The sequence below is a fragment of the Penicillium malachiteum genome (assembly GCF_028827825.1).
Source record: "Penicillium malachiteum strain IBT 17515 chromosome Unknown utg000002l:1.0-8849297.0:1.0-8852440.0, whole genome shotgun sequence".
Classification (NCBI taxonomy): Eukaryota; Fungi; Ascomycota; class Eurotiomycetes; order Eurotiales; family Aspergillaceae; genus Penicillium; species Penicillium malachiteum.
In genome coordinates this window covers 7,519,026-7,535,315 of record NW_026643095.1, presented here as the reverse complement: position 1 = coordinate 7,535,315, position 16,290 = coordinate 7,519,026, and the positions used below count along the sequence as shown (strand labels likewise).

At 46.3% G+C, this 16,290-nt stretch overlaps 8 protein-coding genes across 8 annotated transcripts; all 8 read right to left on the bottom strand.

Annotated features, from left to right (window-relative positions):
• Nucleotides 1-725: 725 nt before the first annotated feature.
• On the bottom strand, nucleotides 726-2,959 carry N7483_005805 (Zn(II)2Cys6 transcription factor; the record flags this gene model as incomplete). The annotated part of the gene is made up of 3 exons (XM_057089242.1): nucleotides 726-1,781; nucleotides 1,842-2,350; nucleotides 2,437-2,959. Coding segments are annotated over 3 exons (2,088 nt in total), but the record flags the coding sequence as incomplete, so codon positions are not given.
• A 344-nt stretch (nucleotides 2,960-3,303) lies between these two features.
• N7483_005804 (uncharacterized protein) lies at nucleotides 3,304-4,326 on the bottom strand (the record flags this gene model as incomplete). The annotated part of the gene is made up of 2 exons (XM_057089241.1): nucleotides 3,304-4,059; nucleotides 4,123-4,326. The coding sequence occupies 2 exons, from the start codon at nucleotides 4,324-4,326 to the stop codon at nucleotides 3,304-3,306; spliced, it is 960 nt and encodes a 319-aa protein (XP_056949070.1).
• Nucleotides 4,327-5,394: 1,068 nt separating this feature from the next.
• On the bottom strand, nucleotides 5,395-6,846 carry N7483_005803 (alpha/beta fold hydrolase; the record flags this gene model as incomplete). The annotated part of the gene is made up of 3 exons (XM_057089240.1): nucleotides 5,395-5,757; nucleotides 5,818-5,905; nucleotides 5,975-6,846. 3 exons carry the CDS (start codon nucleotides 6,844-6,846, stop codon nucleotides 5,395-5,397), a joined length of 1,323 nt encoding a protein of 440 aa, XP_056949069.1.
• Nucleotides 6,847-8,236: 1,390 nt separating this feature from the next.
• N7483_005802 (uncharacterized protein) lies at nucleotides 8,237-9,019 on the bottom strand (the record flags this gene model as incomplete). The annotated part of the gene is made up of 1 exon (XM_057089239.1): nucleotides 8,237-9,019. One exon carries the CDS (start codon nucleotides 9,017-9,019, stop codon nucleotides 8,237-8,239), a length of 783 nt encoding a protein of 260 aa, XP_056949068.1.
• Nucleotides 9,020-9,212: 193 nt separating this feature from the next.
• N7483_005801 (ABC-2 type transporter-domain-containing protein) lies at nucleotides 9,213-11,056 on the bottom strand (the record flags this gene model as incomplete). Its single annotated transcript, XM_057089238.1, has 2 exons — nucleotides 9,213-10,152; nucleotides 10,221-11,056. 2 exons carry the CDS (start codon nucleotides 11,054-11,056, stop codon nucleotides 9,213-9,215), a joined length of 1,776 nt encoding a protein of 591 aa, XP_056949067.1.
• A 28-nt stretch (nucleotides 11,057-11,084) lies between these two features.
• N7483_005800 (uncharacterized protein) lies at nucleotides 11,085-12,338 on the bottom strand (the record flags this gene model as incomplete). The annotated part of the gene is made up of 1 exon (XM_057089237.1): nucleotides 11,085-12,338. One exon carries the CDS (start codon nucleotides 12,336-12,338, stop codon nucleotides 11,085-11,087), a length of 1,254 nt encoding a protein of 417 aa, XP_056949066.1.
• Nucleotides 12,339-13,647: 1,309 nt separating this feature from the next.
• Nucleotides 13,648-14,976, bottom strand: N7483_005799 (uncharacterized protein; the record flags this gene model as incomplete). Its single annotated transcript, XM_057089236.1, has 2 exons — nucleotides 13,648-14,277; nucleotides 14,323-14,976. The coding sequence occupies 2 exons, from the start codon at nucleotides 14,974-14,976 to the stop codon at nucleotides 13,648-13,650; spliced, it is 1,284 nt and encodes a 427-aa protein (XP_056949065.1).
• A 121-nt stretch (nucleotides 14,977-15,097) lies between these two features.
• On the bottom strand, nucleotides 15,098-15,952 carry N7483_005798 (uncharacterized protein; the record flags this gene model as incomplete). The annotated part of the gene is made up of 1 exon (XM_057089235.1): nucleotides 15,098-15,952. The coding sequence occupies one exon, from the start codon at nucleotides 15,950-15,952 to the stop codon at nucleotides 15,098-15,100; it is 855 nt and encodes a 284-aa protein (XP_056949064.1).
• Between the last annotated feature and the right edge of the window lie 338 nt (nucleotides 15,953-16,290).

Below are 16,290 nucleotides of genomic sequence, written 5' to 3'. Positions count from 1 at the left end.
GATTGGCCAAAAACACGGACCTTTTTCTCAGCCCAAAAAAGCCCAGCTAGACAGGATCGTTGCTATGAGTACCTATTGGCCCCTATACGTTACCACGGTCCACCTGGGCACGAATCACGATAGCGCCAACATCAGTTGCATCTTTGGGCATTATTGATTTTTTGAGTGCACACGAATAAAGCTAGAATTCTGGGTAGATGCCAAAAATGGTATTTCTGGCTGGTCCAAGTGGGCCTCAGTTCTCTCTCTCTCAGATCATCAGAACGTGGGCCGCTCATGGCTGTGAACACACAAACGCTGGGTCGATACCTATTCCCTGGGCGTCATGAATACATAAAATTTGAAGCTATCATTCAGAACCCCAACTTCCATCTGGCAAGCAGTGCTTTTTGAGATCCGATTTGAAATTAATCTTGCACATATATTGAACCAATTAAGTTTCAAGTTCATGCACATGTGGCATACTAGATCTCGCAATTCATAATAATGGATCCAAAAGGTCGATATTTGCGAAATCTCCGCTTAGCCATTGCGAAGTGTACCGGAGATCAACATCTCTGGACATATCACTAGTCCTATTCAATGAAGGAAATGCAGGATTTGAACTTTGACCATAGTTGACATCGTTGGGAAAAGTGGAAGTTGTTTTACCGGAAACAGCATAAGGGGGCTCGGAGACAGAATTGATATATTCTTGACTGTACGAATACGAGGTCAGCATCATCTTATAGTAGACCAACTAGAAATAAGGGCAAAACATACCTGAGCCACGGAAACTCACTAACGAGACTGTCAAACTGGGGGATTTCTTCGCTGGAGCATTGGAAAGCTTCTTTAACACAATTCATCACGTCAACACTGAGAGCCTTTCCCGTTGTTGGTCCGATATGCTCCATCTGATCAAGACAATGAACTCCTTGATCCACGAAACCTAAAATTTCCTTAGCATGCACAGGATCTGCACCAGGGCCGATGATCTCGTAGAGCAGAGTCACGCAAGCAGCCACAAGAAATGCAGCCACAGAGGCATCGTTCCGAATGGCAGGCAACCGATTAAAAATGACATCATTGCAGATTGTCACAATCTCCTTGCCAGCTATGATGCATGCTGTAACTGATTTGTCAATACACATGGCATCGGATATCTCACTTCTGACGCCCGTCTTTGACACGAACAACGAAGTATATACCAGAGCCGGACGGTGTGCGAGCATTCGTATGAGATTGAAGTTCAGTCCAAGGTGAGCGCGCTGAACCTCTTGCCAATCTTGACCAATGTGACTTGTTCCATCAAAGAAATGCAAGTAGGGAGGTAAAGACTGCGTCATGAGGTCAAGTGAAGTATCGCATTCCCGAACGACATTTTGAATGTTTGCTAGGTTCTCCAAAGTCTTCATACTGAGGGAAGAGTAAACCTTCTTGGCAATTACTTCTGCCAAGCGGCCTATTTCCGCCATCGAACGAATCATAGCACATTCCTTTGTGGGTCGATCACTCTCTATATCTCGAAACGACCGTAAGTTTTCCAATGCGGGTAGATCCTCTGGATAGGCGACGTCAATATGATCGTCGACCAGGCCCGATGGGCGCCCTGTGAATAGAGCACTCATTCTCTCATTTGCATACACAGCCCAGAAAGTGACTCGCAGGCGATGCATGTTGAGGCTATTTCCATTAGCCACCTGGCTCTTGTTGATGCCTAGAGCAAGGGCAGTCCGCGCAGCGTGTCCGAGAAATAGATATACTTCGTTGGGGCGCATTGCTTGCAATGAATCCATCGCCTATGCACATGTGAATGTATCAGCTCAGGGTGTCACCAAAAGAACCAGAGTTCCACTAACCTTCAGTAACAAAAATTGAAGAACTTTGAAACTGGGTTCTTGAAAGACCAGAGCAAGGTCGTTGGTTTGAGACGAGAAATAGTCAGCCCATTTTTCTAATCCATCTGCTGTCAATTCGCTTGTTGGCTGCGAAACCCTGGCACCTAAAGAAAGCGCCATATATAGAATCTTTTGGGACCAACAATCCGTCTCCAAACTTGAAGTTGGAGGACCGCAGCATTCCTCCCAGGTTGAACAAATGTCAGACCGGGACATAATTGGCACCTGGGGATGAATAATCCTAAAATACGATTTCAAGAATATATCGCCTTGGGCCTTAGTAAGAACAATTCCTTGATACTGGCGGGTTGGCTTGACTGCGTTGGACCCGGCGGAGAAAATAAAAGGCTCCAGGCCCCATTTCTGCAGGCCACCCGGTATAGCTTTTTTCTGCTGATCAAAGGTTCCATTGGCTGTTTGATGTATTCGTTGATAAACACGTTGAATGAAATTGAAATGAGATGAGGGCCCTATAGACATCAATCAGTCAGGGGGTTTTGTTTGTTTGTTTTTTTTTTTTTGGTCTTCAAAATATGTCTGGCCTTCATATTCATACCATGGAACTGGAACGAGCCGGTTTTATTGTTTGAAACACCAATTCCTGCACGCAACTCTGTTTGTCTCTTCAGTTGAGTGGGGTCATATCGAACATGGGTAGTTTTGACAGGAGATGGTTGCTGGTTGGGAGGCTTGACCCGAAAGGCTGGCAAACAAGGGAAGGGTACAGGCCGCTTTCGACGGGACGTCCTGGGGGCCCCTGTCCGGAATACACAATCAAGCCCGTGTTGCCAGCAGTTAGAACATGGTTGTACCCCATTGCACTTCACTTTGCGCGCTCGGCATATTTCACACGCGCGACTGGTGCGTGATTTGGCAATAGATGTCTCTTTTTTTGCTTGTTCGTTTGGGCTACTCTCCATCTCTGAAATGACGGCTTGATTAGCCTCGCACCACCCAACGAGTCGCGTAGAATTGCCGTTGGTATTAAATTGTTTTCCCAAATGGAAAAGTCCGGTAGAGTCGAAAAAATTAATGTCAGATATGGTAAGACGCGGCAAAATTGCCTCGAGCGGATATTCCTAGAGAGTGTGGAAGGTGAGCATTTGCAGCGCACTGAGTGACCGTCAGGCATGATTACTGATCACTGACCCACTAAGATCACTAAGATTCTGGCTGCAGGGCCGCAGGCCGTCCAAGCCCAAACCTCCAGGCTCAATACATAGTATATACCCCAACATCACATTGAAAATCTTTCCTTCGAAACCGGAATTGAGGTGATAAATTGGAATTATTGAGCTATTACTGATTGATTATGCATTAAGCTTGTATTCGATGTTTATTTATTTTTTCTTCGGAGTTTTGTTTTTTTTTCTCTTAAAACAAAAGACATCCATCGGATCATAAGGAAATGTACAAAACTTCCCTATTCAAACTTATCAGCCCACTTCTCATCACCCCCAATGTAACGGAAAACAACACGCGAGTCCCGATCAAAACATTTTGGGTCATTGGAAGCAGCTTCGTAGGTTTTCAATCCTTGCTGGCCTAGCACCATATTGGCACCCACACTTTCCGCCATATTCACTGCAAGCGAGAAATCCTTTTTCATAAGTTGAACTTTGAACCCACCTTCGTATCCTTTGCTGGACGGAGCATCCGGAACGACGCCTGGGCAAGGGTTGAAACGGTCACAAATGGCGTTCTGTGCTGTCCCGGCTGCAAATACATCGGACAACACCCGTGGGTCAAGACCGGTTTTGATACCCATATTCAAAGCCTCGGAACTAGCGATCGCAATCAGACCAGAGAGATAATTGTTGCATAATTTCGAAGCTAGCCCGAGTGAAGGCTTCCCACAAGGAATGATTTGTTTGCCCATGAGACTGAGAAGCTCTGTGAGAACCCCAATCTGAGGGTCTTGCTTGTCGCAACCAAGGAAAAAGGCAACTGTTCCTTTAGCGGCACCGAGAACACCACCACTGACCGGGGCATCATAGAATGATGCGGCCGGGTGATGCTCGGCAATGTAATTCTTGACGCGAAGGCTGGTGGCGGTATCAATGGTGGAACAATCAATAAGAACACGCTTGCCTAGGTCTGCAGCAGCTACGCCAGTAGCTTCATCCAGATAGACTGAAGCGACGTGACGTCCTTCTGGGACCATTGAGAGTATGATATCCTGCCGAAATTTTAGCAAACATTGGACATAAGTCTTCTTTGTCCGATTGAAATGATTACTAACCGATTTCTCAGCAACCTCCTTTGGTGAAGAGCATTCAATGACCTTGCCGGGGTATTTCTCGACAAGCTCCTTCACAGGTGGTGTTGCAACATCGAAAACGAAGATTTTGACGCCGTCAGGGAGCTTGATGGCAAGTTGTTCTGCCATATGCTTTCCCATCGCGCCGAGCCCGATGAAGCCCAGTCGGGAGAATTTAGTTGCCATGATCTTTGAATTTGGAAGTGTCCTTGGATAAGCTTGCGATAAAATTACTTGGTCTGTGGCTAGGGCGGAAGCCCAGAATACTTTGTCCACTTACTTATATGAGGCTTCAAGTCCGTGGAGTTACCGAGCCCCAATGTGCGGGATGGAGTATCCCCGCCCCCAACTGTATGGCAAACGCATTGAAGGAATTATCTGGAGAGAACCAATCGCTGACGGCACTACAACAGAGCATATTTTCGGGATCGCTTGGGTGGTGTAGTTGAAGAGGGTCGTGGTCCGTGTATAGATGTGTTGGGGGAATTGGGGAAATTGGGGTCCCCACGGGCCACATACAGTACCTCGAGGGTAAAGAGGTCACAAGTTACAACCTTGGAAGGCGTTTAAACCTTGGAACGACGTAACTACTCGATGAATCGTCCCCAATGCTAACAAAGAGTTGAATAGTTAGCCGAAAAAATCCGGTCTCTCTATCTGGCAACATAAACTAACCTTGGAAACCTTGCCACAGGTAGAAGGGGGAGTCGAAATACGAAAACGGAAGAAAATAAGCCAACATTTGAAAGCAGTCCTCGAATTAACATTGAATGCATTCAATGCAACAAAGTTTCCTTATGTATGTTTGCTAGTAATAAATGGATGGGATGTCTGAGCTCAGCCGTACACTCAACGGTGTACAGGTCAACGAAGCTACAATGGACAAACCACAACTACAACTCTAAAGGACTCGAAGCGGACTGGAGACCTCGCCTCACTACTACACAAGATAATATTGATGCAGAATTTTCAAGCTGTGATTACTCCCGTAAAGAGATTGTGACTGTCAAGTTTCAAGGTTTCAACCCCTCCAACATTTGAAGTCTATAGGAAGGACATCTGGAGGCCTAGGAGTATGAAGCTTCAAGTTGTATCAGTTGACTGGTAGAAGGAAAGATAAGATTGAATAGTCTGACTTGCTATTTCTTACACCCATCTGGATAGGTCGCTACTACATACATCATTCCAAGAAAATGTTTCTGCTAAGCATCAGTAAACCCCTCATCGCTACTCCTCTAATACAGTATTTAACCTTCACAGCTTTCCAGTCAAATCAAGCTCTGCATCAATAAAATTAACAGCCTCAAGAAGATGAGGCACGAAAATGGCAGGATTTTCAGTAGCAGGAAAATGGCCCAGATTTGGCATTCTCTTGAACTTGGCCCCAGGGATTTTTCTTGCAGTGTCCTCGGACATCTGAGGTGTGTTGCTCCAGTCATATTCGCCAGTGAGAAAGAAGATGGGGCATATTTTCGTGTCGATGGTTTCCACGCGACCGCGACCGTCCCATCCATTGAAGTAGAAGTCCAAATCACCGTGATACACACCATACGCTTGACCACTGTATGTATGCCAAAGTAATTTGCGATTCGCACTAGGGGCCGTTGGACACATCATCTGAAATACAACGTTAGATATAAGAAGCCATGCTGGATGCAGAGATGGGGACAAGCATACCCCGTAAACCCACTCCGGGTTGAATGTAGCACTATTGATCAGAGGTGACTTGTCGTGCCACTCTCTTTTCATTTCAACTCGTTCGCAACTGTTACAGAATGTTAGCATTTGCGCGCGGCGATGGGATGGATGACATTTAAGTCCAAAATTGACATACCCCTGTAGAGGAATCGATCCACCAATACCAGTCTCGCTGGCACGAATTGCCAGAGCAATGCATGCTTGACCTGCCATGGACGCTCCGCATATAATTGGTTTCTTCATTCCAAGAGCTTTGATGATAGCAGCAATAATCTCAATATATGCGTCCTCGCTATTGCTGTGGCCGCCGAGAGCTTGTGCACTGGGAAAGCTGCGACCATGAGAAGGTAAATCAAAGGCAACCATGGTACAACGGGTCCTCATTCTTGAATCATTCATAACACCATGGTATTGGCGGCTGTCAGAGCCTGCAGTGTGTAGAAACAATATTTCTCGAGGGCCTGTGCCACTTCGTTCGAAAAAGACCTTGCATCTACCCCAAGCGGCGGTATTGATGAAGATATACCGACCAACCAAAAAGTCATCTTCCTGTTCCGGCTGAAGATCCACATCATTGGGACCACAGTAGACATCGTGTAAGACATCTAATATGGTTCGCCAGATATGAGCGTAATTGGCAAATGCAAGATGGTCCCCAATCACTTCAACGCCTTCTTGTCTGATGTTTTGGCCATATAGAGCCCAGAAGCTTTGGTAAGGTACCACTGGATTCTTTTTGAACATATGTTCCCACTGAAAAGGCAGTGCAGCAAGTGAAAACAGAGCCTCCTCAGGTCGGCCAACTCGAGCAGTGCAGTGTGACCGACTAAAGGTGAAGAGAATCGTTTCATCGCTCCCCACTGACTTAATTGCAAAGGTGACATCTTCTGAAATGTAATCGGAATCGGTGAAAGCAACGAATTGAGCGTTATTGCCGATGGATTGGTTGAAATTTTCGAGCACGCTGCCTAGCTGGAGAGGCAAGTCGTGCCACGAATGCGCATACATGTTGAGGGGAGGTGTGAAGCGTTGAATGAGACTGAAGATCCCGAAGACCCTGAACTGTAAAATCGCAGGTCAGTATGTAACAGTGAGTTTTTGAGTTTAAGGAAACTGAGCAACTTTAAAGACCACATTCGATGTTTTAATCTCGTAAAATCAAGCGCGAACCCCACAAAATCCCACGCGCCGGGGTTTGCAGAATGTTGGGGTAGTGTGGGGTAGTAGAGTCGCGAGGGGAAGCACACAGCTATGTAGCAGTCCCTTGGGTAGATAGACCTAGAGGCCTCGGGAGTTTGGCTCAAGAATTATCTAATGAAGAGTGGTCGAAAAAGATATTCAGTATAATGGAACAAGATGATCCTCTTGGAGAAGTGTTTCTTGCACTAGAGCTACTATGGAGGCATTCCCTCCTGACTCAGTCTTCAGAAAGGGCTATGTAGCAGTATTGACATGTCCTATTGAACCAGTAATACCCACATCAAGTTATACAAGCCCAACTACAGAGAGGGTCCAATTTAGTTCCTACTAGTAGGACCGTGACCGACATTTGGATCAAATTTATTCACCCGTCGCTGAATCCTGTACATCATCAGTTGGAGTAAAGCAACACAACGTCAACAATACATAGTATAGGTAGTCAATATCTATCTATTGTTCAATGGGTGGATCTTCTTACGCTGTGTGGATAATCTTATGGCCCTTTGCTCTCGGGCTACTCCGTAGCCTCCACGGATATAGGCTTCTTTTCTCAAAAATTCGCCACGCACGTCATTGATGCAAAGGGTGCGCATGAAAATGGAGTCTACTAGAGGCAGCAATTGTGAGGAGAAAGTAAGGAGAAATTGAGGAGAAAGCCTTGGAACATGAGGAGCAAATTACTATTATCATCCCCGCGACACATCCACGGTTGACTTTGACCCTCCCTGGCATCTGGTGTGTGGATGTGTATGCATGTCTTTTTTTTGTGTGTCATAACCCAGAAAGTGTCTATGTGTCTCATTTGTGACTAGATCTGGATATTGGAGAAACGGACACTTCAATCATCCGATAAGTCATTACGAAAAATAAAAATGAAAATAAAAATAAAAATCTTACATCATGTTAGAGAGTGGAGGTTTGGCAGAGTTAATTTGTGCTTATATTATGACTTTTGTTAGGTAGTAGCTAGTAAGGAAATGAGAACAAACATCTGAAAGGTTGCGAAAGAATGTGGACAACTGAGGGTCTGAGTTCTCACGAAACCCCTCCAGGGCTGTGGCGGTCAAGTAGAAAGCCTCAGGTTTGGAAGTCTAGAAAAATTGAACAATCGGGCATGCAAAAGATGTAGGCGTTGGAAAAATTTGAAGGCGGATGTGAAACAAACCAGACTGTGTGTACAGCTTGAAGTTACAAGACTTCATCTTTGCGATTTGCCTTGTCTGAACCACATAATGATGTACAGGCAGGCGACGTTGGTAAGACAGAATCCAAGGAAAACAGCAAAATCGCGCCACTTGTCCTTGTAGTAGTAATCAAGAGTTGCCGTGTAGTCATCGCCAGTAGTATAAGGACAGTAAGCGCACTGTGCAGTGCTGTTCGGGTTATCAAGGTAACCGGTCGATGAGGCGAGGAAGGATGATGCGTACTCCGCGCAGGTCTGTCCCGATGGTGGATCGAAAAGAGTAAAATCACCGGAAGAGCATTTTGCCTTCACTCCGTGCAGAATGTTTGCCACGCTACCACCAAAGAAGTACCGCATCGGATCTGCCCAGAAGAGCCATGGTTTATAGAACGTGTTCATCGCGGAATGGGGCACCAGAACACCTGAGAAGAGCATCAAAAGAACCCAAAACAGGGAGTTGGCATAACTCGCCATAGTGGCGTTGGGAAATAAGGCAGCAAGGAGGTAGGAATAGCCCGTTCCAAAGAATGATAACAGCAAAAACATAAAGTACTGGAATCCGGCGAGGGTTGGGTTGTTTGGGAAGCCCACAGTCCAGTAACTGCACAGATAAATGATCGTGTAGAAACAGATTTGCCAGGGGATTTCGACGATAATCAGGGCAGTAAGGAGCGTGTTCCACTTGTATATCCCGTTCTTTTCACGAGCGGAGAAAATGGCCCATTTCTCAAACCAGATACTTTGGATATCGGCAGCAGTTGCAGGAATGATCCAGGACAACAACAGGAGTACCAACATGTGGTTTTGCAATCCTTGAATGTCCGACTTCGCCATGAAAAAGCTGAAGGCAATAAAAATCGCACAAAAGATTGCTTTGAACAGTCTGCTGAAGTTGTATGGGTCGTTTCTCCAAATAGCAATCCAGTGGCGCTTGGTCAAGTAGAGAATTTGTTTGTTGATTGGAAGGGCGTATTGCTGTTCATTCAAAGTCTCATCCTGATTTGAAGACGTCGCTGCCTTTTCGTTCAAGTTGATAATCTTGTTTTCCAAATTGTTTCGCTCGGGGGGATTCATTCCAGGTTGCCGGCCAGTCTCTTGTGCTTCCCTGTTCGGTAACAGTATCCAGGATGAACTCTGCAGGATTATCATTTTCGCCAATGATAGCACCATATCGAGCAAAGTATTCTGCAACATTCGAAGACCGTTTGCCTGTCTCTCCAAAGAAAACAGTCTTTCCACCTGGTGCAAGAAGCAGAACGTGATCAAACATATCGAACAAGACTCCAGACGGCTGATGAATGGTGCAAACAATAGGGAGGCCTTCCGATGCAATCCTTTTCAAGAAAGACACTAACGAGTAAGCAGCTTGACTGTCGAGACCAGATGTTGGTTCGTCGAGGAAGAGAAGGGCAGAAGGGCGAGCAGCTAGCTCCACACCGATGGTCACTCGTTTCCGTTCTTCCACGCTAAGCTGGCCATCACCAACAGCCCCAACAAGAGCATCCGCGAGGGATTCAAGATCAAGCAATCTGATCACATGTTCAACATAGGCCATTTTCTCGGACTCTGGGACATCTGCAGGCTGTCTGAGGCGGGCTGAGAATTGCAAAGCTTCTTGTACTGTTGCGGTGGGTTCGTGCACGTCTTGCTGCAAGACAATTCCACAAGAACGAGCAAAGGTGCGATCCAAAGGCTTTCCATTCAACAGCAGCTCCCCTTCCACACGACCCTCAGATTTCCTTTGAGAGATGGTATCAAGAAGTGTCGTCTTTCCTGCACCGGAAGCACCCATCAGAGCTGTTAGCTGCCCGGAACGGACATAGCCGCTGACTTCAGTGAGCAGCTGCTTTTCGGAAGATCCGGATTTAACATGGTAGCTCAGCTTATTGAAAGTGAAGGACATCTGAGGCTCTTCCTTATTCTTCTCACTTCTTCCGGTTCCAGCTCAGTCTCTGACGAGGAGTGTAGATTGGACGCGCCAGTTTCTTCATTCTCTAACATGGTAGAGATGCTAGAAGCAGAGTCTGAGTATGAACCCTTTTTGAACATGCGACCGTAAGAGTCGCTGCTTTCCCGGGTCATCATAGCAAGTCCAACCGCAGCAATAACAGTGTAAAGAACCCAGAACGCGATGAGAATTACAAAGTTCCGCCAAATATGCGAAGGAAAGAATTGGTAGACATCAATCAGGTATGTAGTTCCGGAAACGACATCAGAGCCCTCAGTACTACCGGAAATCGTACAGCCCTGGTATCGGATGTCTTGGTAGTCAGGTCCTGACGGCACCATTTGTGTGTCCATACAATGGAGGTTTATATCCATGAACTCATTAGCCATGAGTGCCTCGAGAGCCCATGGAGAAGGACTGATTCTTCGGACCCAGGATCCCCAGCGGTGCATGGTAGGAATGGTAGGAGCGTAGCCGGAGTATAACAGTGCGACCGGCATTCCACTACCAGCCATCAACAAGGCCACACTGAGGTTTGGGGACCAAGCTCCTATCATTCGAAACATCGCTTGCACAGCGCCGTAATGGACAAAGACAAATGCAAAGAATGTCCAGAAATCCGAGGCAGTCTTTGCTAGACCCAGCATAAAATAATAGAGACAGGAGAAAACAATCGTTTGGCATGCAGCGACAGGGATATCCGCAATGGTCTGGGCAATGACATAGGAGACTGGATGTAAGAATCCGTATCTCATTTGCTTTAGAAGAACAGCACGGGAGTTGACAGTAGCGGAAGTTTCAGCGAGGGCGTTGAGAAAGAAATAAATGAGAGAAAAGAAGAGAGCGCCGCTTTTCTCGAATGATCCAGTCGCCGTCTTCGGGGCCATATAGTAGGCAGAGCCATTAAGAACAGCATTAATTGCATTGAAAGCGAGGACCGTGTAGAATGTACGACGATCCCCCCCATAGAAGCTGATAGTATCGGATGGCAGCAGAATAGGTTTGCTTGAAGATGGATCGAGGGGCAATTGCTTTCGCAACAGCAAGTTTCGACCGAATTCTTTGCGATTCTTCTTTGAAGGACTGAGTGTACTCAACGTTTTCAGCAACTTGGCCATAATAGGAAGCAATATCGTTATTCAGGCGACGATAGTTCTCGCTGTTGCGAAATGCTTTCGCCATTGACTCGGCATCTTGGGGAACTGACTGGTACCCCGGGCGGATTCTTCGCTCAAGAGGAGATGTCACTGCGGTAAGGAAGTCGGGTGTTGTCTGACGTCCCAAGCACTCAAATCCGAGGTTTTCAAAATATTCCTTTGCCTCGTCTGCTTTGCCACAAAAGATCATCTGCCCATCATAAAGGACCATGACTCGATCAAAACATTCCTGGTACATTGTTTCAGATGCCTGATAGAGGGAAACGCAGTTGGACATGCCAGTCTGTCTTGAAATATTCTTCAACAACCGCAGAAACTGTGTGGCGGAAGAGCTGTCCAGTCCCCGAATTGGATTATCCCAAGATCCATAGGCTGAATTTATGGATAGTGCTTCAGCCAGGGTAATGCGTTTGCGCTCGCCTCCAGAGACACCTCTGATGAACGCATCTCCAACAACGGTGTCCTTGGTGTGCGCAATTCCCAGTGAGCTCAGCATATTTTGTGTTTGCTCAGCAGCAAACCTAGAGTCCGATTGCTTCTGTGTGGCCGGCTTGCGTAGCGTGTAGCCGAATTCAACCGTGTTCTTCGTGGAGAGCGTTGGGAAGTGAATATCATCCTCTCCTGCGTAAACAGTCTCAGAACAAAAGCTGCGGGCCATCTCATCAGACGAAATGTTCCCGTACGAGATGCGTCCTTGAACTTCAACAAAGGGAGCATGGTTGTTTGCGAGGGCCTTTAGAACTGTTGAGCAGCCTGATCCCGGACGACCAAGGACAAGCATTGTCTCTCCTGGGAAAAGGACACCACTGATATCCTGCACAATATGCTTTGAAGAAACGGATCGGTTTGAAAATGTAGAGAGAACGAGCTCTACGGGATATTTCGTGACTTTCAGTATCAGGGACGGCAAATCTAAAATACCGCCTGCACTCGCCGTTGCGCCCAGTACGTTCATGTGCTCGAAAACTACACCAAGTGCACGGCCTTTCGTTCGATAGAGAGGTAGATCCATTTCGGATGACATCTGTCATGCAACATATTGTTAGTTAATCCTAGGAGCTTCCATATGTATCCCAAGTTTATAGTAGACGTACCTTCGGGTCCTGGCCCAAGCTCATAATGGATCGCGCTATCAGGCGTGGCCTATTCAGCAGACAAGTTCAAAATGTTGAATTCAATAGCAAAAGTGATGAATACGTCTGATTATAGCTCACCAATATTTGAATGGTCTTAGATTTTGTTTAAATACTATTATCCATTTCAATCTCGCTCATTTTCTCATTTTCTCACTCAGCAATTCCTTAAAACTTCCAAGATTACTCGGCACAAAGAGGGTCAATTTGTGACTAGATCTAAGGTTGACCAATCGAAAATCGTTTTGCATCCGAGCTACTCGGATTTATTTTGAAATCCGATTGGCTAATAGCATCCGAATATAAAGTTTTCGGCTTGCCGCGCCCAAGTGGATACTTCAACTTCAATCCCGATTCCGAATATGTGTCCGAGATTCGACTGCTGAAAAATCAAAGATTTGAAGAAAACGTCAATTGATTGAAAAGGGGAAGAATGAAAACCCGTGGTTCAACTGAAAAAATCCAACTTTTGAGATTCACTTGCAGATTTTATGGATTCTAGAAATATAGCCTAGAGGCTTACTTCAGTGTTGGACATTTATTGAAGCTCTTCAAACATTTGAATATTGTGTTGATGCCTTACTAGTAGCGCTCGCCCAGGTGGTAGTAGGTACCATGCCAGCAACATTGGAATACGTAATAATATACCTCATCCAAGTTGCCAGTGTCCAGATGTCAATCTACTGCACAGGAACTAAACATTTGAATTCGTTGGGGTACTATGTACACACATGTGCATGTGCATGCATACACTAGTAGAGACTCGGAGGTCCTTACTTTCAAAATTACATATGTACGTTATAAAAAACCGCGGCGTGTCCGAGGTTCTGACTCGAAGACTCGCACGAACATTTGAACCGTACCGGTGGACTACTCGTAGTATCCAATGGGTTTAGTCCTCCAGCCCTGGGGGGTTCAAGGAGCTTCAACTTGAAGTTGCATCTGCACGCAACATTTGAAGATTTGGAAATTTGGTGTGGACCCGACGTCGCTAAACCCCACCTAGAATCTCGCAGTAAAAGGCTTTATTTAGTCCGAGTCATACTAAGTTATTCCTGCCCAGTATGTACCACTTTGTAGATTCAAATGATGATTGCATTATTCAGCCGCCCTTAAAGCCAGACCGCTACGTGGCCACTACACATAGACAGCATCGGAATAAATGCCCTCATGTCAATTTTCTTGATCTTACAAATCCCTAGTTGTGTTTTGGAAGGACACTTGCTCTAACAGGTCTGCGTATGCAAATAAACACTTTGTAATAAGACTGACAGCATTCCAGGTCTGCATCCCTTGGAGGATCATTGCCCAGGCTCTTACCGCTTTAGGACCAAGGGCTCGGGGTTCTGTCTCAATGATCTTAAGATTGCCATCCGGCAGTGCTGTTTCCACTTCATACAAGGTCTCTTTTATCGTATCGATCAATGCCTGCTCATCATGCTGCAGAATTCCTGGAGACAGTACATACGCCTCAAGAAAACGATTCAATGCATACGCATACTCAAGGGAGCACACAGCATGCATAACTGACCAACTAGGTGCGCGGCCAACAAAGTGCACCCCCATTTGCACAGGCGAACATAACGCAGCGGTCTTCAGATGATTTAGTAAGTCAGTTGCAAAATTTGAAATAATATGGTAGGATGTCGGGGAAAGCCAACATACCGCATGTTTTGCAGCGAGAAGTAGGTGCGGGCTTTTTTGAAGCCTCGGACTATCGTGCAAGTTCTTTGCAATTTCATCGGGAGTTTTTTCTAAAAGAGAGCTAGCTGATCCAATGTCGATCGATAGGCGGATATATGCTAAATGATATAGGGCCTATGTAAAGATGGTCAGGGTCAGGGGACAAGGAAAAAAGTAAACCCTCATCTTCAGGCTTAGTTCTTCGGGGTACTGGCTTACTCTTGAATTAAAGGCAATTGGGCCATATTGATCGAGCGGGCTGTATGATGACTCTGGATTTTGCTCCCATCCGTTTTGCCATTTTTTCAAAGCTTGCTTCAAGCTTAACGTGAGCTCAGAAGTCATCTGGCTTTCAGGGCCCACCAATTTGACTGCTTGTTGGATGGTAATAATGCGTTGAAGTAAGGCATGGATGAGCACATGCGCGCCAAGTGACGAAAAGACGGGCAAAACTCCGTTGTTGCTAAGCAATGCGTTAATGCAATCTTGGAAAAGAGGGGACTCATTTGTATCCTGGTGGATTCTCCGCCAACTTATAGCATCGGTGGACTTCCATTCCATTTCAGGACACGGCATTCGCAGTTGAATATCCGCGATTAGGAGTGGACATGGAACATTGAACGCAAGGGTATGAAGATTAAAAAAAGAGAAGATAATCAATTTGGTGCGGCGGGCACTCTCCGTTCCCGCCCATTCTTCCCAAGTCAGAGGTGACGGGGCCTGAGGACTTTCCGAGAGTCCATGTTGGCGAACAGCCATTGCCAAAACACTTTGTGTGGCAAGAGCTTGTCTCACAAGTGAACGATGCTCACCTCCCCATGTCGCCATGGCCATTAGGAAAAACAATGCCTGGATTGTTTCTATACTATCGTGACGGTCTCTGGACTCTAAACCCCTTTCGTTTAAATGTTGTCCTCCATCACTGGCATTTGATTGGTTTGTGCCGGGTAGTGATTTAGGAGATTGGACGAGTGTCCACGATGAAGGAGAAATATGGTTGATTTCGTCTTTCTCGGCTTCGCGTTGTCGCAATTGCTCCATCGCGATAGCTTTCGCAATAGGGAAATAGTTTAAGCCCCTGATGTGCTTCCAAGCAATATTGGCTTCCGACTGCGGCCAGGGCCAAAATAAGTTCCGGTGCCATTTTTCTGAATTGGAGAGTTTGGAGATGAATGATCGGGAAGTGCGGATGGAATCCAGTCATAAATCCATGCATGTATCGTGAAATAGCATGTCGAGAAGGTATGGTGACATCTGTAGGTAGAACTGCATGGAAACTGAAAACTCGCGCAGAGAGCCATAGCCAGTCATCCTGGGATACTCGCAGAAAAGACTTAGTGTTTATATGGGGACGGTCGGGCTCAGGGGCGGACAGGAACGGAGCCTGGCCATGTAAAATCCCGCCTGAGGGTCCTGCGGTCGGGTCGCCGCCAACTTGAACGCCAAACTGGTCAACTTGGGTGAGATCAGTGCTGAACACGGGAGAAACAAAAGAGTCATTAAATGAGACTCCGGGGTATAGGACAGCCTGGTCAAAAATCGGGGGCAGAGAGACGTTGTCGAGATAGCTGAAGGGAAATAATCGCGAGTCATTGGCCGCATTTAAGAAAGCAGGTTCGAGCAATGCCGTCGATGCATCATCACCTGCGCCGCTCGTGTATGGTGGCAGCTCTCTCATTGGCTGGGTCTGGGCTAGAACAGCAGGTGGGCATAGTTCACTTGATACTGCTTGCATTTCCTGCCCTGTCTGGGCTCCTGTTGTATATGAATCATATTGAGGTAATGGCTGCTGGCTTGCTTGCTCTAGCATGGTGGGTTAGTACCCTGAGTACACGGATTTCAATGAGTAATTACACACCAGAGGGCCCTTCTTGGCTAGCAGAAGCATTTTTTGCCTTTTTCTTCGAGTGTGAGAGTTTGACGTGGCGGCTTAAAAGATCACTTCTGATGGGTTAGCCGGAGCTCTCCACGCATTTTCAAAGGGCTGAATGATTGACCTTCGACGACATGAATACTGGCAAAATGAGCAGTGGAACGGCTTATGACCAAAATCTATATCAATTTTAGCACCGCTGCCCGTGGAAACTTAATAGAATTGGGCTAGACCAACGGATTCTTTCATGGCGCTGCAGGTGTTCTCGTCGGTGA